The 18106-nt window shown below is 37.8% G+C and overlaps 1 protein-coding gene across 2 annotated transcripts in view; it reads right to left on the bottom strand.

Moving 5' to 3' along the window:
- The window catches only part of POU2F1 (POU class 2 homeobox 1), a 50256-nt gene extending 32842 nt beyond the window's left edge, over positions 1-17414 (bottom strand). The window contains exons 1-5 of one of the 2 annotated variants that reach the window (XM_010142851.1): positions 17387-17414; positions 12976-13041; positions 6014-6114; positions 3056-3109; positions 1309-1428 (exon numbers count right to left, since the gene is read on the bottom strand). In XM_010142851.1, the coding sequence (XP_010141153.1) occupies positions 1309-1428; positions 3056-3109; positions 6014-6114; positions 12976-13041; positions 17387-17414 (369 nt within the window). Of the gene's footprint in view, positions 1-1308; positions 1429-3055; positions 3110-6013; positions 6115-12975; positions 13042-17386 lie in introns of those variants that run through there. The other variant, XM_010142852.1, reaches the window with a different exon arrangement.
- Between the last annotated feature and the right edge of the window lie 692 nt (positions 17415-18106).

Genomic DNA, 18106 nt, shown 5'->3' with positions numbered 1-18106 from the left:
CAGATGAATGAGAAGCAGTAATGCTGGCTATGGCTACTGAACAAACTGATAACCCCCCAGCTGCTTCACATTAGCATGAATCCCTGCCATATTCCATCATTTCCATTATGCCCTAAGATATAAGTAAAGAACATGAGCTCCATTTGTTTCTCTCCAAGTCTCCCCATCTGCTTTTTTTTTTTTAAATAGAATAGAGTTGGCAAGTTTACATCCCTTCCCTTTCCCAAACACGCATTATCTCTGTGAAACAGGTGGCAGCAGTCTTTCCTTTACATGTAAATGAATCTTGATGCCCATATTTACTACAACCCATATCTGCACAGGCCTGGAGTTTTGAATGTTTCACTACCGCAGACAATCACAAATTAAAACAAAACAATATTTTTTGAGAATGAGAAAAATAATACAATACGCTGGGTTTTAATAACATATTAAAACAGTCTCACTTATGAAACTTTCAAATGTAATTAATCAAAAACTAAATAGGATGTTTGTTTACACACTAGCATATGAGAAGATTTAACAATTGAACGTGAAATTAAGACATCATTTCATTCAAGTGTAGAGATGATCTAACCTAATACTTCATAATACATAGTTGGAACAACTGCCCTAAATTCCTCATTTAACATGCAAACTCTCAAAACTGCAAAGCTGATCACGTCAAAGCAAACCCTTTAACCAAACCAGCCCATTCACAAAACTTGCTGTTTTTTTAAACGACTGAAAGCATTTACAACAATTCAGAAACACCAGTAATCCTAAAAAGTCATTCCGTAATTACTCACTTGCAATTAAAACCCTCAAAACTAGTAGGTTAAAACAGAAAGGTTGAATAGGCTTAAGGCAAGCACTGATACATTTATTTAAAATGAAATGTGTCTGAGAAGAGGAAGAATTTATCTCAGCAGTTCCCATCATTTTTGTTCTTCACTCAGCTATATGACCAGATTTAGTCGCGTGCTCCCATGTCTCATTTTAATACTGTAAAAAGCCCCCAAAATTCCTCTTTATGACACAAGTGACTTTCTTATTTGTACACACCCCAGGCTTTAATTTCATTGCAGAGTCAAGATGGATACTGAGAACGGAGAGAAAGATTTGTTTTTTATATATATATATATACACACACACTTTGCAACAAAAACCAAAGTCTCCTTTTTCATAGGATGATACTGTCTGTCCCCTCTTTCATTCAAGTTTCTTCCTATTAAAGGAAATGACAATAACCTTCACTGATAGTTCTACGAGGACTACTATCATTTGCTGGACAGGAGGCTTCCTGCAGTATACTTGGGTAAATCTTACCCCAGTGATCTGTCCTCCGGCCAGCATGAGCTGGGTCTGGGGTATGGCCGCCTGCACTGAAGGCTGCTGGGAAGGCTGGCTTGGCTGCTGAGAGTCCCCAGATTCTTCATTAGATTTAGACTAGTCAAAAAAAACCAAACAACTCTTTATAGTGTAAAACAGATGTTAATGTATAACACTGCTATCTCAACACTGTGCAATAAAAATCTTTCATCTGCATACAAAAAGCCCCTGGGTTTATTTTAAGTGTGTGTTTAAGCAATGGCTCTGTGTGCCCACCATCTCAGCTACGATTGCTTAAACATGTCTGTAGGTAATGCAGTTTAAACAAAACATAAAAACTATCAGGTCTTTTGTAACTCTTTGACATTATTTTCAGGTCTCATTTCATTTTATGCAATGCAACTGAAGCTGTCACTACTAAAGACAGAAAAGGTTGTTAAAATTACTCATCGCCTAAAATCCTGAACAATGGAACAAGGGAAAGGAGACTGTGTTTCCATTTTCTGTATCTGCATGCTACACCTCTAAGTCATCATAAAGCTGGCTTACACAGAACTGGTGTGAGAAATCCTCACAGGTTTATCTACCTACAGTAAAATACAGAATATATATAATGCTTTTAAATAATCAAAGTTTAGCATCTATTTAATTGAATGATGCTTTATTTTAAAAGAGTTGGGATTTTTTGTGTGTGTGGTTTTGGTTTGTTTTTTTTAAACAGAAGAAATTGTGAAGACATGAGGGAGGAAATATAAGTGCATGAAGAGGGGGAGAGAGTTTTATGATAATTAAAACTGGTTATGCAGAACATTAAAATTCTGCATACATTTGCATATTTTCCACCACCTGTTTTGGGGACTGCAGAGCAGGCTAATTAACATAAAGGCTCTGATTAATTCTGCCAGTCATTGAGTGATAATTACAGCGCAGGACTGTAAACATTCTGCACTGGAGATACAGCCTGTTTGCCAACATCTCTCTCAGGGATGGAAGTTTACCATGGCAACCAAAGCAATTTTCTGCCTCCTTCCTCTTAGAAAGGAAGGTCACTATACCTCCTCTTCTTTCCAAATTGTTATTATGTATAAGTGGGCCCACATTCTACCGCATTTCATGTAATGCGCTACCTACATTCTTTAATAACAAGCAATACTGAAACCAGTTTTCAATAAAACTGCATCCTTTGCCCCTTAATATAGAACTGAGAGGAAGTGGCACGTTAACTGAAGTGCTGAAGTGTTCAGCATCATAAAAAAGTTTGAAAGCTTTGTTGTCTCACGTACATTATTAAACAACAATTACTCTGACTTATTTTGAAATAAGTATGTGTTATTTACACAAGCAATCTACACTAGCCACACTACATAGTTAATGTTACATTATACTCCTACATTCAGCTACCCGAAGTAAGCGCAAATGGCAAAGTAATTCTTACTATGTTTAAAATCAGTGAATAAATGGAAGAACATGAAATATTCCCGGAGTTTTATAGTTTTCATAATACAACACCTAACTGAAATTCGGTATAAAGTTACAATCACAGCATGTTTTAACTCCAGTTTCTGAATGCTTACAATCCTGAACTTGGGTTGTAGGGCTGTTATTCCTTCACACCTACTACTTGCAAGACCAATCAGAATGAAAAAACAGATTAACATATCACAAGTTAAAAACCATCTCTAATGAAACCATAATGCTGTTTGGAATGTGAGAATGATGAGCAGCAGAAGGAAAACGTCTTTACCTGTACATTTAAGGACTGAGCAGCAGCCTGTAAACTTGTTCCAGCGAGCTGGACCTGCGACACAGTGCAAAAATGGATATGAAATAAAGTAGAGTACACAGAAAACTACCAATGTGAAAAGAACAACCTCCCCACCCACACAACAACAAAAACTCTCCCAAGAACAATGTATGCCCCTCTAACACCTGAAAACACTGTGAAATAGAGGTTGTGTTCCAGGCTGAAAAAAATCCCTAAGACTCCGCCACAGTGTTAGAAGAAGGGTGTCTACCTCTTGCTGAACATATTCCTGCCTAGGGATCTAGATATTATAATGAAATTGAGTTGAAACAGAGCATTTTGGGGTGGACAGGCTAACTATTCCTATTCCTGTTATTAAAAATCCAGGCTTCACAGGAGGACATTAAGCTCTACTCATCATCATCATCATCCTTCTAATATTTCAGAATGGGTCTTACTCCAAATGTGTACACTGCTTTCACTCGCTTCCTTATACAACACGAGGAGCAATCACCTGCACAGCACAAAACCCACAGCATAAACCCTCTTTCTCAAATCAACTCATTCAAGTTTCTGCAGTCCTCAGCCACTGAAAAGAAGATGTCAGTACAGAAGACTGGAGACAGTTTACAAAAGCTGTATTGACTCAGATATACTCAAAACTTGAATTCAATGTTTGTGCTTAAAAAGTCCAAAGAAGTACTTGTGGGTTAGCAATGAAGAAAAACTGATGCTTCAGAAAGTGCAATTTTTAAGGAGTGTTATCTTATCTCTAATAAGGATTTTCTTTCTACAACAAATGCTAAATTTTCATTTACTGAAGACTGCTTTAAGCAGTCTTGCCTTGTTTCTACCACAACTCCTACTATAAAGATGGAATGCTAAGTAATTAATTACCAACACTTTCAAAGGTCAGTGTTACAGCCTGTAGTGAATTCAATCTCTGGCCATGTTTGAAAACCATTGCTGATTTGAAAACTAGGCAACACGTAAGGATACAATAAAGCAAAGCAAAATGTAGTACTCTTGCCTCTACAAAAAGATGGCCCACATAATATACACCTCAAAATAGAGTTCACATATCTGCAAGCACAGGAAGGAGAGTTTTAATTTAAATCGCAGTACATGAAATTAATAACTGAATATTCAAATAGGCAACCCTTAAGGGTCACCTTAGAAATATTTCCTACTGCTCTAGCTGATTAGACTTATTAAGCATATGCTACATCTAAACAAACACTCCTGGAAAAGCTCCTTCTCATCACAAGCAAAATATAATTTGACACAGTTGAGGTGAACGACTCAGATATACTCAGAAACAATACTTTAAAAATTCCATAAAAATGATTAAAAAAACCACATAAAAGACTACTCTCATTGAGTATAGCCAGTATATTCCTGAAAATCTCTTCGAATGCAATTTGGACACCCCTTCCACCATACAACAAACATTTTCTAATTAGAAATTAAACTGTTCCTGAATGTTGCCTACAACCTCGTATTTTGTATTAGTCTGGAGGAAAGCACTGTGTGTTAAGGCTGAATAATACTCCACTAACAGCAGCCACACCAGAAGAGGACAGTTTGACAATAGATTCCCACACACCTCCAGGTGCATAAAAGAATAGCTGAGATTTTTTCCCCTTTGAACTAGAGTTTCAAGAAATGATTCACACTTTATCAAACATGAAGTTATAAAGATTCTGACAACTGTTTAAACAAATACATATCCAAAGCAAGATAAAGCACTGTGCTAAATACAATTACTGGCCTTGATCAATCTATATAACAAAACAAAGACTAAAACAAACACACCAAATTCTGTAGAACAGCTGTATCTGTCTCTGTGTTAAACACATACTGACAGCCCATGAAAACTAGTCATCTTCTCTCCACATAAAGGCAGACTACAACAGCCTATTGGTTCAGCAAATTCAAACGCTGGCACTCCCTACGTCCTATATAACCCAATCTACTAGGAAAATTGTAATTATGTGATAAGACGCATGGAATGTTCCATACAATAAAATGGCAGTTCAGAGCTCTTAAAAGAGGGCATAAAAGCTTCAGTATGTCAATTATACCACAATAACGGCGCAACCTCAGACCTCAAACATTCAAGGTCAGCCAATTAGGTACAGTATTTTAGAGTTAAAACTTGGTGCTGAGGAAGGGAAAGAAATTAGGACATTTGTTTTCAAACATCAAGTGCAAACAGATAAAACCTACAAAAAATGCCTCTTATTCTTCTCTTCACCTAGGGATGCCCCATTTTGCTTCAGCCTACATCTGAGGTTCAGCTTTGATTCCCTAAACACAGCAGCAGCAGAGAAGGATAGTAGTAGAAGCCTGAATATCATCTGACAAACAGGTCCTTGAAATCATAAAAAAAAAAAAAAAAAAAAAAAAAAAAAAAAAAAAAAAAAAAAAAAAAAAAAAAAAAAAAACCAAATACCTCACATGCTTAGTAAGTACAATCACTTGATATTTCTAGTTAATGTGTAAGAACTTGAAAGACTGAAGCATAGTACTGACTACCATTCAACACCACTTCTGGTTTCTTAACTAGTAGTGACAGTTTCAGAACCTTGGCAGCTGTTGGTCCAAAACAATCCTTTACCAAAAGGTTAGATTCTACCTTGTCTTTCTATCTGGTATCTCCATTAAGGTTTAAAAAAAATAAAAGACTATAGGCTTTCTCAAAGTCCCAAAAAGGGCCTTTCTAGTTCCCCCAAATAGATCTCACCCTATCTTGACGTATTCTACAGCCTAATGTAACGAAGTGAGTGTCACAATAAGAATTTCTTCCCATTCAAGCTATTTAAGCATGTGGTCTACCCATATGCTCCTTTACGTGACTACCCATCATTCATAGTAAGAGAGAACGTAGAACATACAAGAGCAGCTGCATCCATACCTCCCTGAACATCCCATACTTTGAAATGGATCTCCTCTTACCTGATGAAGGTGCCCAAGGAAGGCCTGGGCCTGGGCTGTAGAGATTGCTCCTCCGACAGGCACAGGCTGCTTTTGAAAGTCCAGGCCATTTGTTTGCGTGCCTGGAGACAGAGAGATATTAAGAACTATTAGTTATTACTCTTACAAAATGGAATAAGAACTAATATTCCTAAGTCTCCTGGTATTCTCTCAATACTATGTAGTAGAAAAATACTCTGAGTGTAACACGAATTAAGTTCCCCCTGCAAGGGGAGGTGGGGAAGCAGCGTCACTTCCAGACTTTCGTAATATAACTTTGGTCAGCTCAACAAAATCAACATTATATTTTCTTTAGCTTCTATTATCTTATCTATTCTATGTACACTATTACCCCATCAATCTCTACCATGGTTTGAGAACCAATGTGTGCATGTTGCTATGGTTAAACTGTGTTTCCATTCTCCATGCACACTCTATCCTGCAGCTGAAGACAATCTTTGTTCAGAAAGGGCAAGAATAGGGTTCATATAAAAGTCACCTTTCTTTAAAGATAGGTAAAATAATACTTGACCAAAAGAGAAGTACTGTGTATACATAGCAGTTATGGGCCACAGTTTTACTCTTTTGATACGAGATACCTCCATATTTCTATGAATATTTGTGCAGAGCTCTCATTACATAAGATAACTGCTTGGGCTTGCTTTTCCTCTCACTCACTTTCATGTAACTAAAACCTGATTATTTCCCTAATTTGCTGTCTTCTTCCTAAAATAGCTTGGAAGACATAAAAACCCCCAAACTATCCCCAAATAAATTGATTATGAAAAGAAAAACAAATAAAAAAAGATTTCCACAAGAAATTTCTACAAAATTCTCTTCCACCAAGTGGAACTATATCTACAAACTTGTAAGAATCATTCTTCGAGAAGATTATAAAATCAACATGTAAAACATAAAACTAACTTGTTTTTTATGTTGGGTAATACTACCTACAGTGGCTAAAAACAAGAAGGGAAACTGAGTGTATCAGGCTGTGTGGAATTTCTAACAGATGATGCAATCTTAAAAATTGCATGACTGAAATGAAGTAAAATCAGCTTTAGACTTGCATGTTTTCTCATCATGACAATCAGATTTTGTTCAGTGCCTACGGATGGTATTGAGCAAACGCCTGCTTCAAAATCCCTTCCATCATCTACAATTTCCTCTATAAAAATCCAGGATATCTAATAAGCAAAAGCGAGTCACAGTTGTTAAGCAACAACAGAGGTTTGCTATTCCTTAGAAACATCTGCAAAAGCAAGGAGGTGTGAAATTTTATTAGTAAAATACACTACCCAGTATTTTACATTGCTATTTTGACCTACGAACAGCTTACACAGATAAAATTTCCAAAGATGGAGTCACTGTTCAGTTAAATACAGATACAATGTAGATACTCAAGCTTTCTAGCACGCATGTAAGGTATACCTAAGGCAGGCCTTTGACGCATCTTTGGTGGAGGTGCCATGGGGGAAGAGTGGGTCTACGCTCAAGTTATTAATTCTGTGCTTTGGGCCAGGGTTTACTGACTTGAGAGACATATTTGCAGCCAAAGAATCACAGACATGTTAAAAATATTCAAATTTTAAACTATGTAAAATTATTTTGCTTAATGAGTCTAAAACTCCAATGCAAAATGAATGGAAGGACTATCACTGGTGTGAAATGACCTTGAACGAATGCAACTTGGTTGCATTTCTCCAAGGAAAGGTAGATAAGAAGGAAGGAGCTAGAAGAACCCCATCTATTGTCATTCTTTCCAGTAAACTGCAGAATTGTCTCAATACAGAAGGCCAAAGGGAGTGGGAAGATGAGTGAGTAAATATATAAAGACAATCCCTGAGAAACAGCTACTGTAATTCAAAGGAAACAATCTACCACTTCTTCACTTAAGCAGATGCCTTGAATCAGTTTTCAACCTGTGGTCACGGATCCCCAAGAAGGAAATAAAATAGAGATAAGATAACCTACTGTAAGAAGATATTCCTCATTCCAATTGGAAACTTGCAGGGGTCAAAAAAATCACCCATTTCTGAGAAGACCAGGTGGAAGCCTCACCTTAAATAAATAGGTGAAGATGTTCTAGTTAACTATTTTCCAAAAAGAACCTCAAATCATAACACCATATTAAAATAGCACTACTGTGGCATGTGTGCAGAAGAAATGCTCCAGTTAGTGCTTCTGCAGACTCTTAATACGGAAATTTGAAATGAGCCTCCTAGGGTCGATAGTTCAACAAAGCAAGTTCCAAGACTTAGGTTAAAATCTCCGTGGGTCCCAAAAATCAGTTTAGACAAGCGCTAAGAGAAAACAACATTTTCTTTAAATTCAATCCTGCAGGACTCCAATTCCCTCTCTCCACACCTCCCAAAACCAAACTCAGAGCAAAAAAACCCAAACCACACCTGTTCACTCTCGTGCTCTGCTTGCATCTTAAGCTTTCTTTGGTATTTGGAAGTACAGTGTCCCTTCCCCTTTGGACGCAGCCTTAGTTTTGGAAGGAATGCTACCCAAGTTGCCTACATTTATCACAGGATGCCTACATCTTCTGAAGAACAGCAGGAAAAATGAACTTTGTGTCCAGCATATGATAGGCCTTGCTCTTAAGGTGCTCAGAAGGATGTGACAGCATTCCTGTGGAATCCAAGAAATGTGGTAAGACGACTGGAAAATGGAGCTGTCAGAAGCAGAAGGTCAGCTCATTGTAAGGACATGAAAGGATCAGAATGCCATTTTTGCTCAAGATAAGAGTTTAACGTAAAAACCCATGGTGATTAGTAGACATGGCAGATGGAATCACAAGTACTGTGATTTTAACAATCCCAAGTATTTATGTCTTTCTGTCTCCATCCCAGCTCCCACAACTGCTAGAGCAGATCTAACATCTCACCAACACCAAAATACACAGGAATGGGAACTCTCCATCTCCCACCTCCCCTTTCCTCTTCGTTCCAACTGCATTGTTCCTTGTCCTGCCCCCTCTGGTAATTCACGGACACAGCAGTAAACCAATTCACCTTTCTAATGGTGCAGAAAATTATTTATATGAACTGTTCCTTTTTTCTTTCAGCCAAGTTAGTTTACTGCCAGTTATGTGAGATGGATTACCTTGCTTTAGGGCCCAGCAAGCAGCACATAATGCAAAGCAGGGCAGGTCAGAGACATGGTAGTAGGGAAATGAGCCTTCCCCATCCCCAGCAAATTGTTAAGATTGAATTAATCTGTAGGATGGAATCTAACCTTTATAGCCCAAGTCCAATGCAACTTAAGCACGTTTAAACACTGACATAAATTCAGCCATATGGTTAGATACTTCACAGAATTGATCTGGATGAAGACTAATACCAAGTGCAACTCATTTTCAGCCAAATAAAATCTTTGAACCATCTCAGTGGCACTCCAGGGAAAGGAACAGAACACTAAGCACCAGGACACCTGAACATGGATTAGTTTATGTTGTCTTGGTCTTGGATCTGCAGAGGGTAAAGGCAAGACAAAATGCAGCAGGCACCTGTGTTCTATGAAAAAGAACATACTATCAAAATCAAACATCATAATCACCAGACTTTAGGCCAAGTTTACAGACTGCATAATAACGGAAGAGAGGTGAGGGACTACAGGTCTGGGGACATGCGGAGTAAGGAGCAAGAAAGAACTTAGGAAGGGAAGGCAAACAAGGAGAAGGAAGATTTCAAAACTAACTTGAGTAGTTATCTGCACTGTGCTCTGGAAGACATTTTCCAGCGCTAGCAGCACATTTCCCCATCTCTCTCTCTCTCTGTGCATTGAGAGACATCCCCAATACTCAGAAACTGATGATTCCTTGTCCACATTACTAATAAGTTTAGCATTAGTATTTGTCGAGAATTTTAGCAGTTAAAGAATATTTCATATTCCCTCTCCCACTCTCCTATAGACTTTCTTCTCGTGGAAACTGGAAATCAATCTCTGTAAGTGAACCAATCCAAACAAGAATCCTTAGAATCCTTCCAAATAGTACACTTACAAAAATTATTATTTTGCTGTTATGTCAATGAATGTCATAATACTACACTTTCCATAGATGGTATAATCTTGGCTTTCATAGTACTGCATTCACACAGTTTTTAGAAAAGAGTACACATTAAACAAACAAAAAAGATTGCACTGTTTTGGAAAATTTTATGCTGTAACCTATAAAAGGAAACCCAAAATAGCTATCAGTTTACTCTAAGATACTCTTTTTATTTCTCTCTCTCTTTTCCAATAGATACTAAGTAGACTGTCCACTCACAACTGAAGGTTGGAAAAAAAATTGTGTAATTTTGTAATACTGACAACCAGTCGATCAATCCATGTCCTTCTGTAAACCGCCATCTAACAACTCTTGTACTCATAAAGACTTTATTTTGTTGTTGTTTTTAATTCATCTGAAATATGGGTTGCTTTTTCAGATGCTTAAAAGGGGAGTCGAGCTAGCAAAAAGTTTTTAAAGTTAAAAAAATCTACTTCAGGCATTTTATTGTGATTTTATAGTGTATTCAGGGGACTTTACTATATTCCCAAAATAGAGTTAAGAAATATAACCCCCTAATTTGTTAACTTCCACAAAACTTAGCGTGGAGAACTACTGATGTTATGTCATCTTTACCAGTGGCAACCATGTTTTTTTTCCCTAAGAACACTACCTCTGCCAAATGTAAATTCCATGGCCTGCAGTAATTTCTCTTAAAATTTTCAAGTTGCATCAGCTTATGACAGTTTAAAACAGGACTAACCCAAACAAACATTCACTGAGGTTTTAGAATATAGACTAGTAATGCTTCACTGCAGACTCAAATGATTTAGAAATGTCACTGGAAAAAAGACAGTTACAAAAATAAGAATTCTGGGTGTTCATAAAAACCATCTTCACACATTTTGCTTCAGAGCCTATATTCCCCTGATCAATGGCACTTCCAGTTCCTTCGCACCTGAGCTGAAAGCTGACTTCTTTTCACTAGTACAGAGCCCAGAACCATAACCTAAGTATCCTGATCAGACACCCAAAAGGACATTCCTTGAGTATTCCTTTCAGGGTTTAACATCTGCCAGATGACTAATGCAAGTGATGCTTGAGCCCCCAAAGAACATCGCACATGTCATTAATCACTACCTCCAGTGGTTTATGAGCACTATATTTTAAAACAAAACAATGACTGCAGAACAAAGGCTCCTCAACAATTCTACATTATTTTAAATTGTATCATTTAGTAGAAACAAAAATGAATGGAATGACTTTTAAATTTAAATTACAGAAGCAATGTTTGCAAAAGGTACAAACACCAGTAACATCTGTAATAATTAAACTTAGTATTAGAATATGAAAAAAATACAGACATTGTATCCCCTTTAGTGATGAAAGCACCTACATGCAGCTTTACAGTCCATCGCGACCACCACCTTCACACCAACGAAGTATTTTCCTAGGAGAGCAGAGCCAGGGTTTTGCTGAAGCAGACGCAATACTTCTGTGATAATGGACTACCACCGAATAAACAAAATCCTCCCCTTTAACAGCTCGGCTGAGGTGAAAATGCTAGTTAAAGATGCACTTAAGGAATTGCATTGGGAAGGCGCTCTTTTGAGAAAGTCTATGCAGGGAACTATGGTCATACAGAGCACGAAGTCTGAATTTTCTCAGCTTACACACACCCTCCAGCTACAAGGATTCTATAGGGATATTTAAAAGCATTGTTCTCTTGATGCTGTTTATGATTATGAAATATTTACAGCCCATACACGTTTTTAAGTAACATGCTATAACATTGTAAACCAGTATTAAATACATAATAAATACTTTTTATTCATAAAAATAATTTTTACCTCTCCTATTACAAATACAATGGCAATTATAAAATCTGAGGTGCCAGTCACAAAACACACATTAATAAGTGAGCAGAATTCCTTTTGACTGATCACATGCTTTGGCAGTAAACATCCAGGCTTTCAGATCAGTATCGGGAACACTGAGTCACTCTTAGCTGTATTAAAGCTTCAGACAAAGAATGAAGAGATAGCAGCATAAAATGAAGTAAATAATTAATTTTGTCACAACTCCAGAGTTTAAAATAAAACTCTTATTATTGTACCAAAAGAAGGGAAAATTATTTTCCTCACACAAGGTAACTAGGTTTCTCTCAAAGAAGCAAGAACAAGCTCCTTCTCATTAGAATTTTCTCAAATACTATTCTGAGCTCAGAGAAGATTCTGAGTTAGGTTAAACTATTTATTCTCCATTTAGAACTATCATTTCTCTTGCTTCCAAAATGAACATTAAATTACCTCCAGAAAGGAGTTAGAGCATGAGATAGCATGATTGAGTTATAGTGGCTTAACAAGCTTCTTCAATGGTTTAGAACTTGGCCGCATCTTAAGTATGCACCAAAAGGCACATTGGTCCTAACACAAAGGCTGTTTCTTCTCCAGTCAAATTTCAAGATTCTGTTCTTGAAACTCAAGAAGAAGTTACAAAAAAGCTAGCTAACATTTTTTTTTAATGTTGAGAAATGATGCTTTCTCCCTTCGTCTTGTTCTTCAGAACTGCTGTGAGTGCTTGAATGAAATCTAAAATGGAAACAAGATCAGCCAGTGGCCCACATCTGACAGGGAATATTTACAACACAAAAATAAATGACTAGACCTTTCACAGAATCAGAAACACTACAAATAGAGGAAGTAGGAAAGCAGAATCTTATATACAGCATGGCTAGTGCTCTGATACAGTAGGTCTGAATAATGCCCTGCATACAGTAAGGTTTAATGAGACAACAGAAGTTCTCAAGTCTATAAACACAGTAGGTGTGTAGGGTTTCTTTGTTTTGGTTTGGTTTTAATGCCTGTAAACTGGTAAAGAAATTATGCTTTTAATATCCTTTCAATTCCTCCAGAAAATATCTGTGTACCAATTCATCATTTCTTACCTGTATTTCCATCACCACTCTCCATTGACGGTTTACTGTTTTCTGACGGATTGTTCATTCTTGAGTCTGCATGAAAACAGAAATAAAGAGAAACTAATACAGGAAAAATATCCCAAAATTTCTTCATACCTTCTTGTCCAAGGGAACTACAGAACATCAGAAATTTGACATTACTCTACCCTAATTCGGATATACACAAAAAGAACGATCAGAAGCAGAACACAATACTGAATTTTCCATATAAATATTGTTTCAAAAATTTTTATGTCATTATTCCCATATGTGAAAAAATGGTGTTACAGGAATAAAAGACAGCACACTGAAGGGCAAAGATAGATAGGAACTTAATTTTCAGTACAACGAAAGTCACAGAAGCAAAAAGAGGGAAAATTAAAACCAACACAAAAATAATGTAGGCCATGATGGTCAGACTTCATGTTGGGTTTTTTTAAGAGAATGGAAATTCAGTCATTATAATTCAATAGATGCCATTTTTTCTAATACTGCATTTTTATTTTACAGGAATGTTACTGATATCAAGTTATTATATATTTTCTGCATATTAATGCAAAACCATACAAACACAAAATAATCCCTCTTCCTTCTTCCTCTGGATGAATCTAATTAAAAAGTCTGCTCTTGGTTTCAATGCTCGTCAGCTGAATATAGTGTAATGCAGAGGGCCTCTCCACATGCCAGAGAATATAGTTTCCTTATACAGAAATCTATGCAGATGTTCTGTGTACAGCATTATTACCTCCTCATTCCTTGCTACCAGCTCTCAGTATGCCACACTGTCACAAACCAAAAATACAAAAAGAATCTCAAGCCAGACTGGTTCATAAAATGAAGCATAAGCAAATCCTTAAGCACATTCTTCCATTTCCATAACCAGTTAAATGGAAGTTCAATGAGCTCAGAATGAACCCTTTACTCCAGGATATTCTCTTGCTAGGTGCTTAAAAGGTTACCTCTGTCATGTACTTTCATCAAAGCAGTCATTTCCAAAATACCAACAGGCTGAAGAAGAATACAGTAACAGCATTAACTGCTGCATGTTTCCCCCAGCTATTTCCAAGAATGCCCAGAAACTTCACTGCTTGGCAGTTCTACAAGAGCTGGAAACAAGAAGCCGGACTACTGCCATGCACTGTCACCTGCTCCTGCCCAGAGAGACCAGTGACACCCCAGGCTATCAGAACCAGGGGTGACAGCAGCAGAGGAACACAAACACAGGCCAGGAGGAATGCAGCTCGTGGACAAGGCCTGAGGGGAAACATGAGTCCACGATGAAGCCTGTCTGGGAGTTCAGGGTGGGAAGAGGAGGGAACCAGTTAGAAACACAGCGTATGTGACAGAAAAGATAAAAAGGCATCAACCTTGGATAAAAGCCAATAAGCAGTTAGGAAACACAATTTAAGACACATCAATATTTTTAAAACAAATCTGATTTTCTACATAAACAACTGCTGCAACTGAACTCAGCAGGGCCTAGAAGAGCCAGAGGACTGTAACAAACAGGATTCTTTCCCCAACAAGTTAATTCAGCCTCTTTAGAGACTTCCAGCTGAGTGCTGCTGGCCCACACTTCAGCAAAAGGCTGCAAGTTTTGCCCTGTTTTTCACAACCTCTGCTTAGCTGGTTCAAACTACAAGTTCACAGTCTCAAGTGACGAAGCTTTGCTAAGGTTGCAGATATAGAACCTATTGCTTCCTGGCTCCTTATTTTGCCATTTTCCACATTTGGATAGTATGATCCACACTCTAGAAACAGAACACAGATTCTACTGACTGCACAGAAGTGTTTGTTGTTGATGTGTCCCTCCCTGCTGATAGATCTGTGTGTAAAACAAAAACAAAGTATGCTTTTATCCAGAAGTTGCATGTACCTTAAACTCAGTCTATTGTTGTAGCAACAGCACATTTCTTTAAAGTTATTACAGCCAATATTCATTTGATAATCAGCATTAGTTTGTTCTTTGACACACAGCTGGCTACTGAAATCGGTTTAGGTTTAGAGAACACTGAATGGGAGACTTTGCTGTGTACACAAACACGAAGAGTCCTCATCCAACAGGAAAATGAGCAAAGACAGCTTAGAAGTTCAACACATTTGGTTGTGGAAACGAGGCTATCTCATGGATGTATTTTTTTAAACCCAGAATACAAGGAAGGGTAGCCTGTACTCATGACAGCACTGACCACAGACAGGAAGAGCACAGGCTGAGAAGACCATCTCTGGATAACATGGGATACGTTCACTGAACCACACTACAGAAAGTTCTTGCAAGAAAAACACCACAGGGACTCTTGCGCTAGTTTGTTGCGGAAACTGAAGCATTAGGGCCACTGTGCAGCATACAAATGTTAGAATAAACAAACTGAACCCAGAGTGGGGGCACAACTGTGCTGTGCACAAACCTCCAAGCAACATACTGACTGTTCCATCTGTATGAGGAGGCTTATACAATAAACCTTCCTGCATGACCAGCAAGTCTGCTCAGGACAAAGTTATAACTGTATGGACCTCTTTTCATAAAGCAAACAAGGCGTTTTTCTGTCAGGCCACACTGCAAAATACATTCTTTTAAAAAAGGCTTCCAGTGTTTTCTAGCATTAGACGCACACATAAAGTTTACTCAACTACCAAAAGCATGCCTAAATGAAGAATATTTTATTGTAAAGATTCATCCCTAACAAAGACCTCAAACATCACTATTGCATAAAAGCAGTAAGATGGATGAAGAAACATTTTTCTGGTACTGCTCAGGTTCAAATGAAGGATAGCATCCATTATTGCACTATTTCTTGTTCAATCTGTGAGCCTTCTGCATGTAAAGCATCAAGAACAATGCCGCTATTTCCATTGCAAATGGAATGACATACATCTGAAGCACAAAACTGCTACCAGCAAAACAGACACATATCTGCAGGCTACTAAACCCACAGATTCATTTTATGTCAAATAAAAATATTATTTTGTATATATATGTTCATACAATTTCTGCTTTAAAGTTAAAAGAATAAACAAATGAAGTGGGCTAAAAAAAAACAAATCATAATGCCTTCACCTTCTTTTTCCTTTAGATTTTACTTGGGTTTTAAATAAAGGCCCTGGGCTACAACTTCTGCCAACTTCATCTAAAAACAAACTCCACAGAAGGAAGGATTGAAAGCAGCAGGTGCATCACTGAAATCAAACTCTGAGGAGCGAATACATTCAGTACTGCTGCTCTCCTAGCAGGGCTGAGGGTGTTGCAAGGCAGTGCTGTGCCAGGCTTTCACACACCCTCAGTAACATTTCCAAGGTATTCAGAAGAAAGAAGCAGCGGACACTGGACCAGCCTGGAGTATTAGGGACTGTACACCACTAGTAAAACACAGACAATCTTAACATGGAATATATCATTAACTCTTTCCTTTCACCCATTAAAGTCAAACTGCCAGCAACACCAGCGAAAATTATTCATTGATGAGTATGGAAAAAACGAAGAGCAATGTGAATGAAAACATGCCAAGAATTCTTGAGAAATCCATTTTTAAAAAACCACTTCATATTCAGAAACAAATACTCAGATGTCTGCTTTAAAATTTACTATCTGAAAATATATTATCTTATTTTGACACATAAGTTCTTACATTAATTTATATAATGGAATCAAAAGAATAAGCTCTATACATTGAGCTTTGGGGAAAGAGCCTTGAAAATAAATAAAACCTATTGTAAAATTGTGATCCATTATTATAAATAACTTCAAAAGACATGAATAAGAAATTATGGCATGTCTGTTCTGCTGTCCTGATGAAATCTCAGCGCAGGAAATACATTATCCCAGTAACCTTAGGCACAGCCTGCAATGGTATCAATGGCAACCACCGTGCACTCAACCCGATTTTCTATTATGCAAGAACCTTGTTATTATATTAAACATACACAGAAATAATATACATTCTGGTGGGGAAAGGCTCAGTGCAGCTACTAAGTTCCTTGAGGCTGGGACTCTCTCTCATTCATTTTAACACTTCAAAATTCACAACACATGGATATGCAAGTCAAGTGTTTGTTAGAACCCAAATGCTTCTCAGATTGAAATCCTAAAAGCAAAAGGTCTGTAATATCATACAAGCCTAGCAGCAAATCTCCCCAGTGCAGAGGAATCAAGTTCTCCTGGAGCGAGGGAAACAAGAAGGAAAAAAAAAAGAAAAATCACAAACCATAGATAGATCTGTACCAGGGAAATACATCATCTATCTACGAGGCAGCTACTTGCTGCCGATTCACTGGTGAGCTTCAGCCTTTCAAATACCTTCTCTAGCCACTGCATATGTGATTAAGCCTCTATGCATAGTCAACCTCACAGCCTCTATTTCCATATTAAACGCTCGTAAGAAAGAGCTGAGCTGGTACCCACCTAGAACGTAGTCGCTGCAGTCCAGCATTGCTGTGGTATCCTCTACAGGTTCAGATAGTCCAAGGAAAGGGAGAATGGCAATTTCTATCAAATCTACACTACTGCTCCTGACTGAACACGAAAGGGAGTGGGGAGGTGGGGGAAGAAACACAACTTCAGTTACACCATAGCAATCTTCAACTGAACAGGGAAACTTCAGTTGCTCTGTGGAGTTTTAGTCTCTCCTACTAGCTGTGTCTGACATTGTCAAGGCGACTGAAGCGTGAAAAGTTCCCCTTTTTGTAATAAAATAGAAACAAAGATTGCAGCTGGCAGTTTCCATAATGAAGCTTAATCAGTATGCGCCTGATTAGGGCCTTATGCAAATCTCCTCTCGTTAGCACAGCAGCCAGCACTTTGAAGTCCATGAACAATTCATTTGCAGAGTACACTGAAAGCGCTCCCTGCATAATTTAAATCATGGTATAAATATTTATCATCTCATTTGCATATTAATTGGCAGTGCATGAAGGGAAAAATTATCTCCCGAGTGCCGGCATAATAATTAGGGAACAAAATGAATTTTCTTCCAATAGCTTGGCTTCTCAGCCCTAACTCAAGCACAGTACCACAGGGGAGCAGGGAGGGGAAGAGACAGAGTTCTGTTCAAATGCCACTGAAATGACACGTACAAATTAGGAACAACTCTACAGACTTAAGCACCTTTAATCTTATTCCTGC

Source organism: Buceros rhinoceros, unplaced genomic scaffold (assembly GCF_000710305.1).
Source record: "Buceros rhinoceros silvestris isolate BGI_N320 unplaced genomic scaffold, ASM71030v1 scaffold16139, whole genome shotgun sequence".
In the NCBI taxonomy this organism is placed as follows: domain Eukaryota; kingdom Metazoa; phylum Chordata; class Aves; order Bucerotiformes; family Bucerotidae; genus Buceros; species Buceros rhinoceros.
This window is presented reverse-complemented; position numbering and strand designations above follow the sequence as displayed.